The 21,216-nt window shown below is 53.2% G+C and overlaps 1 protein-coding gene across 1 annotated transcript in view; it reads right to left on the bottom strand.

Annotated features, from left to right (window-relative positions):
* The window catches only part of WNT7A (Wnt family member 7A), a 65,433-nt gene extending 45,160 nt beyond the window's left edge, over window positions 1–20,273 (bottom strand). Inside the window, exons 1-2 of the mRNA XM_055343965.1 lie at window positions 20,185–20,273; window positions 14,503–14,729 (exon numbers count right to left, since the gene is read on the bottom strand). Of these exons, the coding sequence (XP_055199940.1) occupies window positions 14,503–14,729; window positions 20,185–20,255 (298 nt within the window). The 5' untranslated portion in view covers window positions 20,256–20,273. The remainder of the gene's footprint in view (window positions 1–14,502; window positions 14,730–20,184) is intronic.
* Window positions 20,274–21,216: the final 943 nt, after the last annotated feature.

The raw sequence follows: 21,216 nt of genomic DNA on the forward strand, positions 1-21,216 counted from the left end.
CCTTGGGCAAGTCACTTAACCTCTCTGTGCCTCCACTTCCATGTCTGTTAGTATCACCTACTCTGCAGGAAGAAATATGTACCACCTGGCACATAGCTGGTGCTTAAACAAATGCTAGTGAGTATTACAGCGATTATAATTGATGAACTTACAGGCACACCCTTGGGAGGTAAAGAAATTCCCTCCGCCCCTGATCTAATTTTCTCCATAGCCCTCCTGCCAATTTTAGATTTATCGTCTGTTCCTCACACACCTACCGTTCCCACTGCTCCGCTGGAATATAATTTCCTTGAAGGCAATCACTCTGTCATGTTCCCCACTGGGTCCCCAGAGCCTGACACACAGTAGGTACTTGGTAAATTCTGTTGCATGCATGCATGCATGAATGAAAGAATGAAAGCTCCAAACTTGGTCAGTGGCCAACAACCACATGACCTTTATTTAAGGCTTATTTGCCAGGCTCCCTGCTAGGCACTTTGGAAAAGTATGCTTACCTATTCCTTAGGAAAACCACCCCAAGTGAGGTACAGGGAGGGTCTGATTAGGCAGGTGGGGAGCAGTGGTGAACTTGGCCCATTCAACCTACTGCCCCCAGGGTATCAGCAGAGAGTTAGCCAGAGGCTGGGTGGCTTTGTGGGGAGTTGGGGTTGGGGTGAGAAAGGCAGAAAGTAGCATTTGCTGAGCACCTCCTATGTGCCAGACCTACACTTGGCTCTGTGTGGTATCTCCCAAGACACCATTCTCCACAATGTTACAGGTGAGGAGACCAAGACTCTGAGAGGTAGACGTGATTTACTGAGGCCACTCACCCACGGCCAGAACTGGGACTGTAGGCCCAAGTGTCCCTTCTCGGTCCTACCCACCTCCTTTCCTGGCTCCTTGCTGCACCTGAAAGCCCACAGTAAGAAAGATTCCTTTGGCTTAAGGCATGGATGCTTATCAAAATGCCTTTATTTCTGCCAAGAAATGCCATTCGGTTATCAGTCAAAACATATCAACAAATAATTTATAAGGCTCATTCTAAGCAAATGACTTGCTAAGCTAAGAACAGGTTTTGATGGCAAAAAGAAGGTAGAGAAGAATCCCAAAATCTTTTATTTTAAGATTTAAAAAAAAAATTATTTGAGAGACAGAGAGAGAGAACAAGCATCAGAGGGAGAGACAGAAGCAAATTCCTTGGGGAGCAGGGAGCCTGATGTGGGGCTCGATCCCAGAACCCCAGGATCATGACCTGAGCCGAAGGCAGATGCTCAACCAACTGAGCCTCCCAGGCACTCCAAGGATCTCCAGATCTTAAAATTTCAGCCTCTCAGGGTGAGAGACCATGTTACACTCCATCCATCCATGCCTCCTGCATGGGGATACTGCATTTTATCAGTGGGGATACTGAGACTCTGACTTACTCAGGCAGAGCCAGTATGAAAAACTGGAGGTCACCTGCTGTCTCTAACCACTCCACGACTGCCCTAGACCCTGACCATGCTCAGGGCTCCCAGCACAGCCCCTGTCTCAGCGCCTGAGGGAGCCCCTCTAGCTGGGTGATTTCCCAAATGGCAACTTGTCAGTCTCTCTTGAGACATCTGCAAGAATGTGTGTAGGACATCTGTTTTACTGCTGCAGAAACTCTGCCCAATGGCACAGGTCATTATAAGAATAGCAAAGTCATAAAACGCTATTTGCGAGGCTCTTCCCTAAGCACTCAATATAGATCAACTCAATCCTGGCAACTACCCTATGAGGTGTGGACCATCACTGTCTCCATTTTACATATGGGAAAACTAAGGTTCAGAGAGGTGATGCAACCTGCTGCGATTAAACCCAACTAGCTCTGCTCCAGAGTCCAACCTACTCTCCTGCTTCAACACCATGATGCCCACTCAGTCCTCCTGGCCTCAGCCCAGGCTCCTCTCCAGGTCTTCCACATGAAGCCAGAGAGCAACACACACTGGGCTGGGCCAGTGCTGACCACATGCCCTCCAAGAAAAGACCCATGTCCTCTCTGTCTCGACTGTCAACCTGTCCCTCCCACCCATGAGCAGAGGAAGAACCTCCATCAAACCTCCTTGACCAAGCCATGTGCCCTGTTCCTGCACTCCACACATATTTCTTGAATGCCTACTAGGTGCCAGGCACTGGGCTGGGTGCTGGAGATACCACAAGGACAGATTCAGGCATGGTCTTGCCTTCACAGGGGGACAGACAGTAAGATCACAGCACTTGGTGGCAGCTGAGGACTCTGAAGAACATAGAACAGAGCAGTGCTGGGAGCAGGGAAAGAGTAGGGGTGGCAACTTCAGGGCTCCGAGGAGCCAGCCATGCACCTCTGTCTGTGGGGAGAGAGGGCTCCAGGCCCAGGGGTGGCCCTGATGAGGACCCCGAAGTGGTCTAGCCAGTGGCAGAGGCAGGTGAGCCAGGGGCACAGGGCAGCAGTGACAGGTTCGGCTGGCTCCACCATCCTGCCCTGCACAGAGGCCCCACATGTCTCCAGAATCAGAGAATAGACCGCCAGAGCCACAGACAGAAAGCCCATGGGTCCCTCCTGGAATGACAGGTTCATGGAGGCCAGGAGACTTGCCCAAAGTCACCAGCGACTCAGCAAGACCAGGGGGACTAGACCCAGGCTCTCCTCACTCCCGACATGAAGCCCCCACTCTCACCTCTACCCCATCCTCCTTAATTCTCAGTGCAGGTACATTTCCACCCAGAAGTGGCTGGCTTCCACTCAGAACTTGGGTAAGATAGGGCTTGTCTGTCCTTCCTCTCTACTCCTTATTCAGCCGGGTGACCCTGAGCAAGGACACTGCCTCCCTGAGTCTCAGCTTGCACATCTGTGAAATGGGAACCACCAGGAGGACGCTGTCAAGTTGCCAGGAAGAGTCAGTGCAACGTCGAGGTGAAGAGCCCAGACCCCGAGAAGGTGCTCAGCAAAGAACCGGGTTATCACTGAGGTGAAAATGGGTAGCCTGGTTGATGCCCTCCACACAGCCCAGCTCCATAACGATCCCGGCGGGTACAGAGGAAATAAACTGATGAGCAAGCCTGCCCGAAAGATTCCATTCCACCGCCCTGTGCAATCGCTGTAAATGGCTTGCCCCGGAATATTATCTGGGTGTATTTACGGTATCTTACTGGAAACCACAAAGTGCATTGTATTTTTTTTCTTTTGCTATTTAAAGCCAGTGGGTCAGAGAGTGAGCAATCTGCAGTGACACAAGCTGAAATATATGATGATTTGGAAAATATACAGATGGAAAAAGGTTGCCTTTGCCAGTCCCGTGGCATGGCGGCTCACAGCCCTTCTGGGCTCAGAATGCCACAGCTGGCTGTCTCCATCCAGAGGAACTAGAGAGCCTCTCGATGAGCAACTGGAAGAAGGGGGGCGTGTGTGTGTGTGTGTGTGTGTAGGGAGTACCTGTCTGGGCTGCGCCTGGCTCAGATCATGGGCCCACAGCACCGGAAACTGGGGGAGGGGCATGTGCCCTTCTCGCCTGTCTCCCCTCCAGCCCAGGGTCTCTCCTCTCACTGGGCAAAGCCAGCGCACACCACTGACCATCTACGAAAGGTCAAAGTCTGCCCCTTCCTGCCAGCGTGCCTTTGCACGTGCTGTTCCCTCAGCCTGGACGTGCCCTTCCTCCCGTCTGCCTGATGAAGGGCAATGTAGCCAGGTGGTTAGAAGTAGGGCCCTGGAGGTCAATAAATCTGGGTTCGCATCCTGGCTCTGCTTGCCCATGGCAGGACCTCGGATGAGTTAATGGACCTCTGAAGCCTAAGTTAACCTCCTTGTTTGGATGGCAAAAAAAACACAAAGCACAAAACAGACTCGGTCCACACCTGGGAAAGGATCAATAAGCAGGAGCTCCTACAAGATGCATGCTGGGGACGCCACTCCAGTGTCCCCTCTCTGAGGGACCTTCCTGACATCCCCTCCCTCTGCTTGTGGTCCCGCACCTTAGCGTTCCTTACTTTGTGTTGAACTGAGCTCTTGTCTCTTCCCACGAGGCTGTGGGGAGCTGGACTGTTTATCTGCGAAGTCTCCCACAGTTGATGAATGAAAGACAGCGCGTGTGTAAGGGTGTAAGCGTGAGAGTGTGTGTGTGTGTGTGTGTGTCTGTCTGTCTGTCTGTCCACCATAGGAAAGCTGGAACGGGAACATTATAACAAAAGACTCATCTCAAAGAATAGCGTCAGGAGAGCTAAAACCCAGGATGAACTGAGGCTTGCAAAAAAAAAAATGCAAAGGAGACAAAAAGTCCTTTGTTAGCTGCGTTCTAAGCAAGAATGGGGAAAGAATAGGTCTTTCGCTCGGGCAAGATGGCGTATTGTTAAGAAATGGCAGAGAGAAAGTGGAGCTGGCCCGCCCCTTGCTTCTGTTTCTCTCACTCCCTGGAAAGGCCTCGAATCCATCCCTCTAAGCAGTCATTAGCTCACCAGACATGTGCTCTAGTCTCTTTCACAGCCTGAAACGGGCAAAAAGACAGAGCCATTTGTGGGGGTGCAGATTCCCAGGGGAGGGACCCTAGGCCCAGCAGGTCCCCCAGGGAGGGAGGGGGAGCGGCTCTAGAGAACCGGTGACAAATGTCACAGGAGCAGAAGTCCAGAAATGCTTCAAAATCACTGGGTTTGCAGACGCAGGAGGGCGTAGTGCCCTCCCAGGGCCTGAATCCTAGGTCATCTGTGCCCATCCCTGGAAAAATTCTGGCGGGGGTGTACCAAACAGGAGGTCGTGAGTATCTGGAAAAGAATGCAGCAGTCCCCAGGAGCACACGTCGGGAAATCACCATTTCTTTGTTGACAGTAATGCTGGGGACATTGCAAATTTCTATATGTGCTAAGAATGTGATTGTCTTCCCACATCCTGTCTCTCCCCTGACACAGGGGAAAGAAATTCTTCTGACAGATCCCCTCCCAGGCAGAGCCGTGCTGGACTGATTCATGTCCACCTCTCTCTCCAGTCCCTTTCTGTGCTCCCTACCCCACACCCTAGAGTCTGGGGTGCCTGGGTCACACCTGCAAGTCCCTCTCTTCACTGCTTCTCTGCCACCATGGCCTTCCCTCCCTCCCTCCCTCCCTCCCTCCCTCCCTCCCTCCCACGGTGGTGGACCAACCCATTGCTGTGCTACAATCCACCTGCTTCCCTGCCCAGTGCCCTCTCCTCTTCTATGAGATCCCAGAGCACATTTCAGCCCTGGCTTTCCTGCTTCTCCCCACCAAACCATGAGCATCTTGAGGGCAGAGCCCATGGCTTATTCATCAGTCTACACACAGAAGATTCTAGTAAATATGCTTGGGGCGGATAAATGACTGAATGGGTGGACACAACGGTGGGGCAGGGGGAGCTTGTGGTGTGTGATCCCACGAGGATTTAAACTAGATGAATTCAACCAAAAGCACCTAGGGAAAGATAAAGGACAATATTGTTGGGGGGGGGGGAGGGAATGTAAATTTGTGTAGCCACTATAGAAGAGAGTATGGAGGTTCCTCATAAAGTTAAAAATGGAATGACCATATATGATCCAGCAATCCCACTCCTGGATAACATACCCAAAGAAAACGCAATCATTCTCTTGGAAAGATAACTGCACCTTTGTGTTCACTGCAGCATTATCTACAAAAGCCAAGATGTGCAAACAACTTATGTGAACATCAATGGATCAATGGATGAATGGATAAAGAAAATATGATTGATACATATAGTTGGATATTATCCAGCCCTAATGAAGAAGGAACTCCTGCCATTTGTGACAACATGGATGGACTTGGAGAACATTACACGAAGTGAACCAAATCAGACGCAGAAAGTCAAATACAGAGAAATCCACGTACATGTGGAATCAAAAAAACAAAAGAACACTAACATGTATACTTACACTTTAGACACATACTCTTCCTTCTATACTGTGCATTACTACATATACATTATATATTCATACAAATGTTTTACTGTAGAAAACCAGGTATTCTGAATTTTGTGGCTGATTGAAGGGACTTTCAAGTCCCTTTGAAAGAGGGTTTCAAGTCCCTTTGAAATGGGTTAAAATGAAAATGTGCAGTCTTGTATTGGGGCTACAATAAAAAGCATTTGTTCACACAACGGAGGGAACACAGTGCTTCCTGTGCATGAGGTATAACCCAGACCTGGGAGTCAGAAGAGAAACAAGAGCCAGGTCTTGTCCTCAGGGGCTCAGAGCAACCGCTGGTACAGGGTAGAGAGGAGCTTCAGGGTCATACATTTCTTCATGTGTTTCCCGAGCACCTGCTGTGTGCCAGGCTCTGGGGGTGTCCCAGGAGAAGATGATTGACAGGCCTGGGTTTCATGGACACCCCCACGGTCAGGGAAAAGACTGATATTGGACATATCCTTACAAAAGTAAGCAATGTTACTTCTGAGAGTGGTAAGTGCTGTAGAAACATCAGTACAAGTTGACCAACCTGATGATCAAGGAAGGCTTCCTGGAGGAGATGGCATTTGAGTGGAAACCTCCTGGGATACCTCCTATCTATTGCCACCTTCTCCCTCTCACCCTTCTCTTCCGTTTCCTGCCTCCAGAGGACGTTAAGGGCAGGTACCAGTACCCAGGGAGGTCCCCACATCCTCAGTGCCCATTTGTGGCCACCATGTCTTCCACATGCCAGGTGCTGTGTCAGAGGCTTCTGCTTCCTCACAGAGCTGTCTTCTGGCCCAAGAGATAGATGATAGCAACACCACAACTATGATTTCTGGAGAACTGTGCCAGACAGTTCTGAATGCTTGGTGGGGAATAAATGATCTCAACCTATGGGACACAACCTATGGAACAGATGCTATTATCATTGCTGTTTGGTCAAGGTCCATAGCTAGTAAGTGGGGAAGACAGGAAAAGAACCAAGCAGGTGGCCTCAGGGCTGAACTCTCATACAGTGCTGCACAATTGAGCAAATAGAGAATCTGTCCCCAGGTAGTGATGTGATATGAAAAATCCGGCAAGGTAAGGAGCAGACAGGGATAGGTGGTCTATGCTACACAGGGGTGTCATGAAGGCTTCTCTCGGGAGGTGACATGTGAGCCAGGAATGGAAGGAAGGAAAAGCGTCTGGGGAGAGAGCATGCTTGAGGGTCAAAAGAAAGGCAAGGGGCTGTGGTGGAAATGAGATGAAGATGGAGTGGAGATGGAGTCTGGGTACAGATCACCAAGGTCTGTAAAGGACCAGGGGCCCTGTCCATATTTGATTCCCAGAGGAATAGGAAACCACTACAAGGTTTTACATAGGGGGATGCCATGATCAGAGCAATGCTGAGAAGATGCTATGCTGGATGGCTGTGTGGTTGGAGGCGGGGGTACATGAGGGGCTGATGGAGCTGTCTGGGCAACAACTCTCTAAAGATGGAGGTTTTGAACCAGAAGGTGGTGACAGAGCTGTGAGAAGTAGACTGACAGGCAGATTCATTTCATAGGTAGAGTCCAAATGGTGAGCTTAGATTAGCCATTGCATCAATAGCTTCTCCCCATTCTTCTCTACATCTGCCCACTCTACTGCACCGAGAATAAAATCTAGTGCATGCATCCTCAATTCCTTGAGCTCATCTTCATCTGAGATGGGCATGTGAGCCTCCTGGGAGGGGTAAAGGGATGATTTCTCATGGACTTAATCTACAGGTGCCAGGGTCTTATATCCCTCACAATGTTGTCACCTGGTAAGGTGGATCATGTGACTCCCCCATTCTGCAGATGAGCAGACTGAGATAGGACAGGTGAGGTACTCTCTCAGAGTCCTAGTGATGGGGCTGGGATGGAAACCTAGCTGTGTGACTTTCCTATGAATTCTCACTTGGCTGCCACATGGCCTACCAACAAGATAAGGTTCTCAAATACATGTCAGCTTAGAGAATCTGAAATCTGGCAGGCTCACAAAACAGAAGAATCTCCCAGCAGCAGGGAACTTGGCACTGCCCATCTCAGCTCTACCACAAAACAGCTAGTTGACTTTGGTCAGCCTCTGCCTCACTCAGAGCCTGAGATGGAGGTAGACAGACCACCTTTTGCAGGGATGGATGAAGCCATACAGGAGGAAGGGCTGTCGCAGTGCCTGGCTGCTATGGATCCTCAGTGAAAAGACAAAGGACAGGAGAGTGAAGCCCCACTTGGGCCACCATCCCTGGGGCCTGCTTGGTCCAGCCTTGCTCCCCTGCACCATGACTCAGTACTATAATCACGATGGCCAAACCTGAGGGAAGAACACACAACTGGATGGAAAAATGGGCAAAAAGCATGAACAGGCAAGTCATAAAAGAGTAAACATGCACAGCCAATACATAAAGGAAGAGGGTTCCCCCAAATTATTTCTCAGGGGAAATCAAGACAACAGTAAGAAGGCATTTTATACCTGTTCCTTAGGTATGAAATCTGGATAATCCCAAGTATTGGAGATTAATTCAGTCAGAATTAATCAATCTGATTAATTGATTGAGTCAATCAATTCTGCTGGCGGGCACTTGGCACAATCACCGCAGAAATCAGGTTGACACTCATACCCTGTGGCCATCAATTCACTCCTCTGTATACACTCAAGAGAAACACACGCACATGGGTGCCAGGAGACATGCTCAAAGAGGCCGATGATGGCAATGTGACACCAAAAGCTTAAAGGTGACCCAGATGCCCCCTAACCAAAAGCACAGGAGTATAGATTGGAGTCTATTACCACAGCCAAAAGGAATCAACAACAGCTGAAGGAATACTGTAGATGGTTTTTTTTTTTTTTACTAGTAAGTGACAATAGTAAATCCAAAAGATTGCATATAGCATGATGTCTTTTCTTTATAAAATTAAATACAACTAAAACCAAATAATTTACTTCTGGGGACTATGTCGATATGATAAAACAAACATAAACAAGCAAGGAATGGGAAACCCAAGACTCAGGATAGAGACAGTGTGGCTTGGGAGGGAGAGGCAGGGGGTGCACAAGGGATGGCTACAGCAAGTATAAATTACCCATTCTCAGTTCTAGTTGTTGTGTTGGGTGGCAGATTCAAGGGGAGTTCACGGAGTTATTTAAGGAAAGGAAAAGGCTGAAGGGGAGGTGAATGCCTTCTTAAGCCCCCAAGGGCCACACTGGGTAGCACCTGATAAATTTGATATGGAGCCACATACCTCATTCCGACAACCCCTGGCATTTAAGAGCCCTGGAGAGCTGGCCTGCAATATCATCTGAGGCTACTGACCCCCTGCCTCCTGAGGCTGCAGACTCCTGTTCAAGATCCTCTTAGCAATCCAACATCCATGTCTTTGCCCCATGGTTCCCTCTGCCAGGGATCCCATTCACTGGTGAAATTCTTCCTACCCCTTAAAACCCAGATCAAGGGCTATCTTCTCTGTCCAGTCCACTTCTCCCACCTTGGAGTCTCACCTCTGAGCACCCACTACACCCTATTGGCCTTTCCCTAAAGCACAGACCATTCCACTTTCTGGTTGCTCGTTGTTATGGGCTGACTTGTGTCTCCCATCCCCTTCATATGTTGCAGCTCTAACCCCCAGTGTTACAGAATATGACAAAGGACAATATGTATTCAGAGGTATGACCTTCAAAGCAGGGGTTGAGTTGAAATGAGGCCATTATGGTGGGTCCTAACCCAGTCAGACCGGTGTCCTTATAAGCAGAGGAGATGAGCACACAGAGACATGAAGAGCATGTCCACAGAGGAAAGATCATGTGAGGACACAGTAAGAAAGTGGCCATCTGTAGGGCAAGGAGAGGGCCTCAGAAGAAATCAAACCTGCTAACACCTTGATCTTGGGCTTCCGGCCTCCAGAGCAGTGAGAAAAGAAGCATCTTTGTCTAAGCTGCCCAGCCCGTGGTTGTTTGTTACAGAAGCCCCGGGCTGGCTTATAGACTCATGAACAGTCCCTGTCCCCTGAGAGATGGTCTAGGTGGGGCTCCTAGGCCTAGCCAACAAAAGCACTGCCCTTGGCCACTGTGATTGGTTTGGGATGGACACATGACCCAAAGTCAAGCCCTGTTGGCTAATCCACCCAGGGTGAACTGTAGGACTTCTGTAGGTGTCACCAGAGAAAGGCTAATGCTCTCTCTTGCAAATCTAGAACCTGGAAGTTGTGGTTCTGGCACTGTAAGAGCCATCTTGCTACCCCAAGAGGCATTCTGGGGTTGGCAGAAGCCAACACCACCTCTGATCCAAGCCATTCCAAAAGTCAGCACCATCCCTGACTTTGCAGTGACTCAAACAGACACAAATTCACCTTTTTGCCTGAGGGGGCTTCAACTGGGTTGTAGTTTCTAGCATCCAAGAGGGCTTTGTCTGGTACATGCCCATGGCCTTCTCCTGAGAGCTATACAGTAAAATAGCTCCTGAGAGCTATTCAGGAGGGGAAACAGAGCCGTGAAACACAGAGCTGGAGACCAGAGCAGAGGCAGAGGAGACGGAGGAAGGTGAGCCTTTAGGTCTCAGCATAAGATGAATACTATGCCGGGGGTAGTTGCCCACCCCAATGTCAACTTTCCCCTTCCTCCTGTCACAGACCCTGAGCTTATCTCAGAGCTACTCTGAGATGAAAAGACTATGTTTCCCAGACTCCCTTGCAGCTAGATGTGGTTATGTGACTGAGTTCTGGCCAATGATGTAAGTAGAAGTAGGAAGGTAGCGGGGGAAGGTGATGTTTCCCCGCCATCCAGAGTGTGGCCTTGGTGGCCAAAGCTCCCAAAGTCAAAGACTACACTCTTGATGCCTCACCCACAAGGCAGCCTTGTTGGCTGGCCATTGCCAGGAAGAGGCAATCCCTTAAGGGCAAGAGCACTGGGGAAGAGGCCAGAAAGCCAAAATCTGAGGCTTGCTTCTTGGTGTCCTCAAGCAGGATATCTTTATACATGAGGAAAGCAAGGTTCAGAGGGGAAGTAACTTCTTAGCCCCTGGGGGTCTCATCTGGGCCTCCTCTTCCTCTCTCTATTGCCAACACCTTTCAGGTTCCAGGCCCAGGGTAACTTCTTCCTAAGTGGCCTTCGGGTCATCAGCTCCCTCCATCCTTTACAACTCATTTCCAAAGCAGAACTCCACTGCCATCACTTAGGCCATAGCCAGGATCACCTCCTGCCTGGAAGACTGGACCAGACTCTAATTCCCATCCTGGCCCCTCCACAGTTCATTCCATTCCCAGCATCTAGAGCAATGCTGCTAAATCCAAAGCCAGATCTGCCATTCCCTTGCTGTCCATTCTCTGGAGGAAAACCCCAACCCCTGACTTTGCCCAAAGATGTCATGCTGTCCCCCTCCTGGCTCCTTCTCTGGCCTCTGAGACTTCCTCCTCCACCTGCTTGATATACTCCAGCTACACTAGCCCCCTCACTGGACCTCAAACACGTTCCTGCCTGGGGGCCTTTGTACATCCATCCTCTTTGCCCCGCACACCATTCCCCAAACATGCCCATGGCTTATTCCCTCATGAATCCAGAAGCCTTCCTTGACCAAACAGGCTGGAACGGCAGCCTCCAGCCATGCTGGGCACTCAATAAATATTTGGCGAATATATGAGTTAATAAATGACATAATAAATGAATGAGTGTTATAGCCACCCTTTAATGAATCTTCCAGAATTGCTATTAGGCTGAATCATATGCTCTGTTGCCATTTTTGGAGGCCAAAGATCATTGAATAGTGGCTATTTCATACAGTATGACCTTACTTTGGCAGCTATGCTCATGCTCAAAATTCTCTAACTGCTCCCACCACCCAGAAATTCAAACTGCTCAGACTTACGCCACATGCCTCCCAGCCCTGGCTCCCACTCACTTCCAGGCCCTTGGACTTGTTGCCCTAGCACTGCCATGCCCTGGGTTTTCTTGGGCTCCTCTTTTTGCTTGGATTCCCTGAGGCCACTCAACGTGCATTGGATTCCCTCAATTCTACAACTCTGGTCAGCTGGGAGGGCTGCTGGACAGCAGGGGCTCCTGTAAACACAGCCCTCTACTGTACCCCAGGATGCTCTATTACAATGCCAGGCTATGGGCTGCTTCTTCCAAGGCTGCAGCCTGTGGTGGCATGAACAAAGTCCTGGAAGACTCTGTCACTCACTCTTCATTGAACTAGGACTAGTCCCTTCGGAGATTGTTTCCTCATCTGTAACATCTCATACATCAGCAAAACACAAGTTTAAAATAGTGCCAGAGCCCAGGCCTGCGTCCCAGGAACAGGGGACTGGGGATGTGAGCAGGAGAAGGCAGAAAAACTATAGGTGCCAACAAAGGCCCCCCAACCCCAGACAGAGATTTCAGGGACCTACACTGGACTCCCAGTGTGACACCACCCCCTGGTGTGAGCCAGGGCAGCCCCGCCCCCTCTCTGGACTCCTGTTCGCCACCTGCAAAGTCAGCCTGAGGTTGGTAAGAGGGAGAAGGAAGGGCAGGTGGCACAGGGCAAAATTCTAACCACGAAGATGTCAGAAAGGGCACGCGTGGAAAGAGAAGCTCTGTAAGAGGGGGCTGCCACACCCCCCTGCCAACCTGACCATGAAGCTGGCTTCTGACTCCCTTGGGTGTGAGTAAGCAGGTGCCTACAGAAGATGGGGACAAAACAAGACCTGCTCAGGACTGACATGACACTGTTCTTCCTTCCAAGAAGGAGGAAGGAAACCCAGTGGCGAATGTGACAAGGGAGGCCTGGCCCACATGGAGCTGGCATTCCCAAGGGGTGAGGAATGAGTCACAGCGCCAAGTGCTTGGCTGATGGGCTGGAGCTTCATGGGGAGAGGGGACTTCTTTTAAGATTTATTTATTTATTCATGAGAGACACAGAGAGAGGCAGAGATACAGGCAGAGGGAGAAGCAGGGTCTCTGTGGGGAGCCCGATGTGGACTAAATCCCCAGACCCCAGATCACACCCTGAGCTGAAGGCAGACGCTCAACCACTGAGCTACCCAGGTGTCCCAGGAGAGGGGTCTTTAGACATCAGTGATCAAGGGAGGCCCTGGGAGGCCCAGAGGCTAGGAGGGAGAGATGTGCTCAGAGAACGGGCTCTGGGGTGCTGGCTGTGATAAAGGATGTGAGGCAAAGGAATGTGTGGTGCGGGGGTCCCAGAGCAGGGTGTTTGGGAAAAAGGACCAGCCTGGGTGGGCAAGGGGGAGGGGGAAGATGGAAACAGACATGTGCAGAGGTCAGCAGTGTTTTAAAATGAGAGGGAGGGCAGCCCTGGTGGCTCAGGGGTTTGGCGCTGCCTTCGGCCCAGGGTGTGATCCTGGAGACCTGGGATCGAGTCCCACGTCGGGCTCCCTGCATGGAGCCTGCTTCTCCCTCTGCCTGTGCCTCTCTCTCTCTCTCTCTCTCTCTCTCTCTCTGTGTGTGTGTGTGTGTGTGTGTGTGCCTTTCATGACTAAATAAATCTTTAAAAAAAATTAAAATGAGAGGGAGCTTCATGGAATTCAAAGTAGGGAAATGACATGATCTGATTTTCACTTACAAAGGAGGACACTGCCTACAGGAAGGTCTGCAGAATAGCCAGGGGGCAGCAGGATTGATGGGGGTGCCAGGGACCCCAGAGGTGCCAGCTGTGGGACCCGACGAGGAGGAAGTAAGGTCGTGGAGAAATGGCTGGATTTGGGGAGAATATTTTCAATATCCACTGAATTTACTGATGTTGGGGCTGAGGGAGAGAGAGAACTCGGGGTGCTTTTAAGAACCACTCTAGCCCAAAGAGGCCTGAGGTGGACTTACTTTCAGGGAAGTTCACAGCTTGGCAGCAAACCTGCAGAGATCCTGGGCCCCTAGTCCAGACACACACAAGCAAGACACACAGCATGGCCTTCTCCACAAATATCCCAGTGACCAACACCACCCCCCCCTTCTACCAGGTTTTCCTCACAATTGCTTTGAAAAACCAAAAGTGTGACCTGACACTTTGTGCAAGTCTGTGTATATGTGTATCTGTGTGTGTGCACACACACTCGCATGCCCATGTACGCATGGCTGAGCAGCACACATTGCCACAAAACAGGGGTTGCAAATTCAAATGCCCACAGTGGCCTGGGGAGTCACATAAGGGGACATGGTGGTCATAGGGAGTGGTGGGCTGTGGCAATGGCTCCATTTAAAGGAAGCTGAGTCTCAGCTTGACCCCATCATGACCCTGTAGGCCCATGGTAAGTTATCAGTAGATCTGCCAGATTTTTTTTTTAAATAAGACAGAAATTCATTCTTTTAGCTGAAAAACTTATGCCTTTTTTTCTTTTTTGAAAATTGGGCTTCGATTTAAGAAACATCAGTGCCGTCCCGGCCGGTTAGCACTTAGGCCACTGGTTGCTGGTTTTCAACTTGGCCATACGTGGTTGGAGTGATCTGGATTTGAATTTGAGAGCTGACCCTCACCCACCGGGAGACCCGACTCAAGTCGTGACACCTGCAGATCCCATCCTCGGGAGCACGGCAGCTGGGGCAGGTGACAGGCTCCCGGGGGGCTCCCGAGGGTCCTCGGGTGGCCCATGGCTGCGAAGACCTTGCGTAGGTCATCTGGGTGAGCACATACCCACTTTGAGCTCCTTCCCGAAGACGGTGCGCTCCCCCAGGGCTGAGCAGTTCCAGCGGCCATTGCGGAACTGAAACTGACACTCGTCGAGGCCCATTTGCGAGCCTTCTCCTATGACGATGATGGCGTCGGGGCGGCTCTGGCATATCGCCCGCTGTCTGGGAGCCAGGCCCGGGATCTTGTTACAGATGATGCTCGCGCCCAGAGCTACCACGGAGGAGAAGCCACTGGAGCAGGGGACACAGAGAAACGGAGCGTTAGGCCAGCGAGGTGGGGGCATGGCCTCCAGGCCCTCCCAGAGCGCCAGGTGCTGCTGCTTCCACTCCTCCCACCCCTCACCCACTGCTCCCAGCAGAGGTCTCCCAACTTTTTTGATACTGCACCCCAAACCCACATTTATTCCTTTTTTTATTCCATATCGGTACTTGTGTAGCATGCATATTCAATACCAGTGAGGCTTGATTTCCCTTTAAGACACAAACACACACCCACACAAAGATGACAAATGTCACAAATACGATGTTGTACACAAAGCAAGTTGCCCTCCTAGTTATGGTTAGGGTCCAATTGAGGTGGAATTTAAAATCATGCAAACTAGGCTCAACTGGGTGGCTCAGCAGGTTAGGTTAAGAGTTCGCCTTTGGCTCAGGTCACGATCGCAGGATCCTGGGATGTAGCCCCCAGCCCTGCAGCAGACTCCCTGCTCAGCGAGGATCCTGCTTCTCCCTCTCCCTCTGCCTGCCACGCTCCCTGCTTGTGCTCTCTCTCACTCTGTCATATGAATAAATAAAATAAAATAAAATAAAATAAAATAAGATAAGATAATGCAAAATAACAGCCAATATTGTTTAGGAATTGTGTCAATGTGGTAAAACTGCAAAGGCAAGCAAGGGGATGAGAAGTTTCACTCAGCAGTTGCCCTGAGAGGTTGTGGGTACACATTTAAAAAAAAATGCTGGGGATCCCTGGGTGGCTCAGTGGTTTAGCACCTGCCTTCAGCCCAGGACATGATCCTGGGGTCCCAGGATCGAGTCCCACGTCAGGCTCCCTGCATGGTGCCTGCTTCTCCCTCTTCATGTCTCTGACTCTCTCTCTCTCTGTGTGTGTCTCTCATGAATAATATAAATAAAATCTTAAAAAAAAAACGCAACTGCTTGTACACGTCCTATATACTTTCTGGTATGTACGTATATGTTGTATTACAAACAAAATCTTTCAAAAGTAATTGTAAATAGAAGGTCTAGTATTTTCTTTCTGCATGCCAATGGAGCATGTGTACCCCACTCCAGGCATGACCCGTCTAGAAAATGCCTATGGCTATTCATACAGTTTTTGTTGTTGTTTATTTATTTGACAGAGAGAGAGAGTGCCCAAGCACAAGCAGGGAAGTGGCAGAGGGAGAGAGAGAAGCAGTCTCCCTCATGAGCAGAGGGGCCAACACACAACACACAAAGCGGGGCTCTGGGATCATGACCTGAGCTGAGGTCAGACGCTCAGCCAGCTGAGCCACCCAGGTGTCCCTATTCATACGGTTTCTATCTTCCTAACTTATTCTCTGCGCAGATACATGTTGGACACCTATCACGTGCCGGGCACCATGCCGGGAGAGAGTCAAGGGCCTGCTCTCCTGGATCTATGTGGAGGGAGACTACCCCCATTTCACAAATGAATCAAACAGACCGTTTCGGACAGCCTTCGGCACTGTGAGGGAAGTAAATGAAGAGGGTGGGCTTGGAGGGCCGAGAGAGGGGTCGCTTTAGCTGGGTGGTCAAGGACGGTCTCCCTGGGGAGGCGCAGTGCAGCAGGGCCTGAATGGCCAGGAACCAGCCATGGGAAGGTCTGGGGAAAAGTAATCCAGGCAGAGGGAACCGCAAATGCAAAGTTCTGGGAGGGGAACAAGCTCAGGATCACCGAGGAACAGAAAGAACCCACAGAAGCTGGTGCAGGGCCCGGGGAAGGGGTCTGAGTAGAGAATCTGGTAGAGGGCTAGAATGTTCTCAGGTGCATCGGGAAGCACTGTGAGCAGGAAAGTGACAGGATCCCATCCGTCCAGCCCCCTGGGAGGGAGAGAGGCATGCGGGGTGCCAGAGCAGGAGCAGAGAGAATGGTATGGGCAAGAGGGGGTGCGGGCTTGGCCTTGGCAGCAGCAGGGAGTGGCTGCAGATGGAGCGACCAAACGTGCATGAGGGTGGACTGATGGAAGGGCGGAGTCGAAGGGGAGGGATGGGGAAGAGTCCGAGGGAAAGGCAGGCGTCAGCGTGACTCCTAGGTATCTGGCCCAGGGTGGGGCCGTTTCCTAATATCAAGATAACCCCAGACAGGCTCCAGTGGCAACCCTGATGGACCAGGTAGCCCTCCCTTTACACAAAGATGGTCCACACGTCCGGAGCTTTTGACTTCACCCCTGATGCCTCACTCTGGTTATAATAATAAGAGCTTCCATTTATTGAAGGTCACAGCCAGCCCTGGGCAAAGTGCCTCACACTTTCCATCCTGGGACTCAGCTACAGGAAGTTGTTCTGGAATTGGAATTTCTTAAAGCGAGGCTCTGTGCACCAACAGCGCAGGAGGAGATGGGTGACCCCACTCCTCTCCAAGCACACAACTGATCATTCCTACCCTCTTTTCCTCTACTTCTGCCTCAAATCAGCCCTCTTCCTGCCTCCGGCCCTTTGTCCTTACTGGTCTCCTTCCCTGGAATCTCTTTCATCCCCTGAGTTTCACAGGCTTGGCTTCTTGCCATCATTCCTGTGACTTCAAGGGACACCTTCCTTGACCATCCTAGCTAAGGGAACCGGCTTCCTCACCCCACCCCTTATAACTTTGCATGACAGCCTCTGTTTTGTTTACTTAATTCTCTTGATTACTTATGGTCTCCTGAAATGCTTTGATGTACGTGTTTGGTTCTGTGTGCCCACTTTGTTTATCACTTATCCTTCTCATTAGACTATGAGCTCTTTGGGAACAGGAATGCTATTAGCCTGGTCACTAAATGGCTACTGAATGAATGAATGAATTACGGAGCTCTCAAAATTTCACTCAGGTTAAGTACCTATGACCCCCCTCCCCCATAGGCACTGAATGCATCAGTGAACTTTTGCAGCATCCCTACCACGCCAAGGCAGGATGGCAGGTGTTGCTGAAAACATGACATATATGTAGCCTTTCTAAACAGTCCCGGTGGGCAGGAATTACCATACCCCTTTCACATATCTGAAAATTGAGGCTCACAGAGATTGAGATCTAGAGGCTAGTGGGTCACCCATCTGAAACAGAAGCCTTGTTAGAGCGCTCATTCATTCATTTCAGCCACCAAGAGACAGCCTGATACTGCTAGAGCTGGAATGTTTGAAGAAGAGGCAGCACGGAAAGATGGTCAAATGGAGACGTTTTGCCACAAGTCAAGGGCAACCTGTGACTATCCAGCGACCACCAAGGAATTCCTACCCCAGCAGCGTAAAATAATATATTAGAGTCAAAAATTCACAGGAACAATTAATCTAGCAGCTAAAAGGTCAGGCCTAGGATGCCATCCAAGCTTCTTTTTCACCTACTAGCTGTGTGGCCTTGGGCAAGTTACATCCCCTGTCTGTGTACTTCAGCTTTTCTATCACAAAAATGAGGATATAGATCATTAGTGTTCATTTCACAGGGTTGCTGTGAAAATTACATGTGTTAAAACACGGAAAGTGTTCAAAAGGTGCCAGGCACCTAATAGGTAGTCAATAAATGTGCTGCTGTGGTGGTTTTTATTGTTGCTGGATTTGATTGTTGGAAGGGGATAGTACTTGATTCACTGGAACTATCCACGTTAACAGATTACCGCAGATGCCTTGCCATCAGCCCTGAGCAGGGAGGAACCAGGAACATTTGGGGAGCTGGAAGGCTTCTTCTGGGCCCTGGGACTCTACCCCTCATGCCCATTTTACAGATGGATAACCCGAGGCTCAGGGAGGAGCAGGGCCCGGGGCCAAATTCACCTTGCAACCCCTTTTCCTGACCTGGACCCCTCCCCGCCCAAAAGGGCGACTGCGGTGCTGAAGGCCAGCGCCCTCGGTAGCTCCCTCCCTCCGTCCGGGGCAGCTGGGCCCCCGCGGGGCCAATGAGGTCTCCGCGCGCCGGCGGGAGGTCTGGCGGGCGGGACGGCCAGGGGAGGTTATTTTTCTGTTGTTTTCCGTCTCCCTCTCCCTCTCCCTCTCCCTTCCCCGGTCCCTCCGCCCCATTCTAATTAAAAAGAAGATAAAGCCTCGCGCGGCCAGCGCCAATCAGCCCGACCAGCTTCCTGGATGCTGGATGCGCGCGGGGCGGCGGGGCGCGGGCCAAGATGAAGATGAAAGCAGGGAGGAAAAGAAAAGCCACCCAGACGCGGACGAATCAATAACACTTAAAACACACCCGCAGGCAGACAGCGCGCGGGCCCCGCAGCCGCCTCTCCGCCTGCGGTCGCCTCTCGGTCCGCGGTCGCGGCGGGCGGCCGCCTGGTCCGCTCTGCGCGCACCTGCTTAGAGCCGCGGCGGTTCAACTTGCGAAACGCCCGCTACCGAGCACGCGGGGTGGGGAAAGGGGAGGAGTGGTAGTGGCAAAACACAAAGGCTCGGGCGCACACACCCCCTCGCCGCAGCCCCCACAGGCCGCCCCCTCCCCGAAGCCGGGCAGCGGGGAGGTGGGAAAGCAGGTTGTGCGAAACCCGCCAAGGTGGCCCTAACTTAGCGCCAGAACCTCTATCCATCCCTAAAGCCCCCCACCCCCACCCTTCCGTGCTTCACACGCATTATCTCCTAAGTACAAAGGGTGACTGGCCCTGCAAACGCAGCTCCAAGACGCGTCCCGAGCCGCCCCCTCCCACTCTGCGGCCGGAGCGCCGCCCCCGGCCCCACCTCCGTAGAAACGCTGGAGTGCAGCAGGGAGGGCCGCTCCGCAGGCGCGCCCGCCGACTCCCGTGCCCAGTTTTAGGGGGTGGGGTGGCCCGCCTCTCTCCGGCGCTGGTTCTGCGAGCTTGTCTCCCTGGGTGTTTAGGGGCACCTCTCGTGCTACCTTGGTGTGTGTGTTCGTTGGGCATGGGAGGCACTGTCCCCTTGGCCCGGGAAAGGGCTCTGGGGGTACTGAGGGTTCTTGGGAATCGGGTGGTGTCAGGGATCTGAGCAGCGGTTCTTGTTTTTGCGAGCGAAGGTCCCTCCCTCTGGGTACCTGCTTCCCGTGGCACGGACCGGCCCCACCTGCCACCTGGGGACTGCCCAGTCCCAGGAGTGGCTGTGCCCGCGCCTCTGTTCAGAGTTCTCTCCGGCTCTGGGGGCTGAGCTCCTTGGGGGCTGCCGTCGTCCCGACTCTCGGCTCCGGTGTTCCCGTGGGACCCGCAGAAGTGTCCCCAGCAGAGGCCGACCCTCTGCAGGAGCTGGCTCTCCTCAGAGCCCCCAAGCCGGACCGTCCCCACTGGTTGTCTCTGGTTCTGGGGGCTTCCAGACTCAGACAACCTTAGGATGGCCCGACCTCTGCCCAGTGTCTAGAGCTGTGCGCGCCCTGGGGCGCCCGTCCGCGGGGGGCCTTTGTGCGCCCGCCACTCGCGCACCTCGCCCACCCGCCTCTCGGAGGGGCCGAACAAGTTGGTGGCCGCCGGCCGACCCCCTCCCCGGGCCACGCCAACTTTGCCGGGACACGCGTGCGGGGGGTGCGAGCGGCCCTTACCCGATCCGGAGGTAGACCATGCCCAGGCTGAGAAAGAGGTGGCCCAGGCAGCGCCGCGCTTTCCGGTTCATAGTCCCCGCTGTGCGCCGGGGCCGCGGGCCGGGCTGTGCTGATCCCGCGGGCCGGCCCCGGCGGGGCTATCAACATAGCCCGCCCGGGAGGCGCGGGCCGAAGCGTGCCGGGGGCCGTCTGTCCGTGCGCCCGTCCGCGCGCTCGGCGCCCGAGCCTCGCCGGGAGCGCGGGAGCCACGGAGCGGGAGGAGGGAGGGAGGAGCGAGCGCGGCGCGGCGCGGCGCGGGGCGACGCCGGGCTGCGCGCGAGCGGCCGGTGCAAGAGTGTGAGGCGCGGGGAGTGCGGGGGCGCTGCTGCCGCCCGCCCCCGCCCCCGCCCCCGGCCCTCCTCCTTTCTCCCGCCCCCTCCCCCGCCCGCCTCCCCGGAGCGCCCGCCCCGCACCCCCGCGCCCGCGGGGCCCGGCCGCCAGCTCCGAGCGCGCGCGCACGCCTTGCCCCACGCGCTCCCGCGGCGCCCCCTCCCGGCTCCCGGGCGCGCAGCGGGCAGGGGGCCGTGGGAGCCCTCTGGACCCCCCGGGTCGCTCACGCGCAAGTTGCGGGGCGAGCTGGCGCCCTGCGACCGCCGGCGGCCTGAGAGAATCCAGGCTCAGCCGAACCCCGAGCGCTGGCGGGCCTCCCGGTCCTCCCCGCGGGGCCGGGCGCTCCGATCGGGCGGGGGTGCCGGTTAGGTGGCATCGGGTTCCCCCCTGCCCCGGGCTTCCAAGGCCAGCTCCGGGGCAGGGCGCCCCCTTCCGCGAGCGGGGACAACCGGCTCGGCACGTTCGCTCCCCAGCCCCGTTGGTTCGCGGGGCGGGGGCTGCGGCAGGTGGGTGCCCAGGTGCGGCGGCCTCCTCGGGATTGCGCTCCTAGCGGCCGGGCGGGGGCGGGCTGAGGCCAGGACGCCCCGCACGCGACCCAGACGCGGGCCTCCCGAGCCGCCTCCGCTCAGCGCGCGCTCGTGGCGACACCTGGTGGGGGCCGGG

Source organism: Nyctereutes procyonoides, unplaced genomic scaffold, assembly GCF_905146905.1.
Source record: "Nyctereutes procyonoides isolate TBG_1078 unplaced genomic scaffold, NYPRO_anot_genome, whole genome shotgun sequence".
Taxonomy (NCBI): domain Eukaryota; kingdom Metazoa; phylum Chordata; class Mammalia; order Carnivora; family Canidae; genus Nyctereutes; species Nyctereutes procyonoides.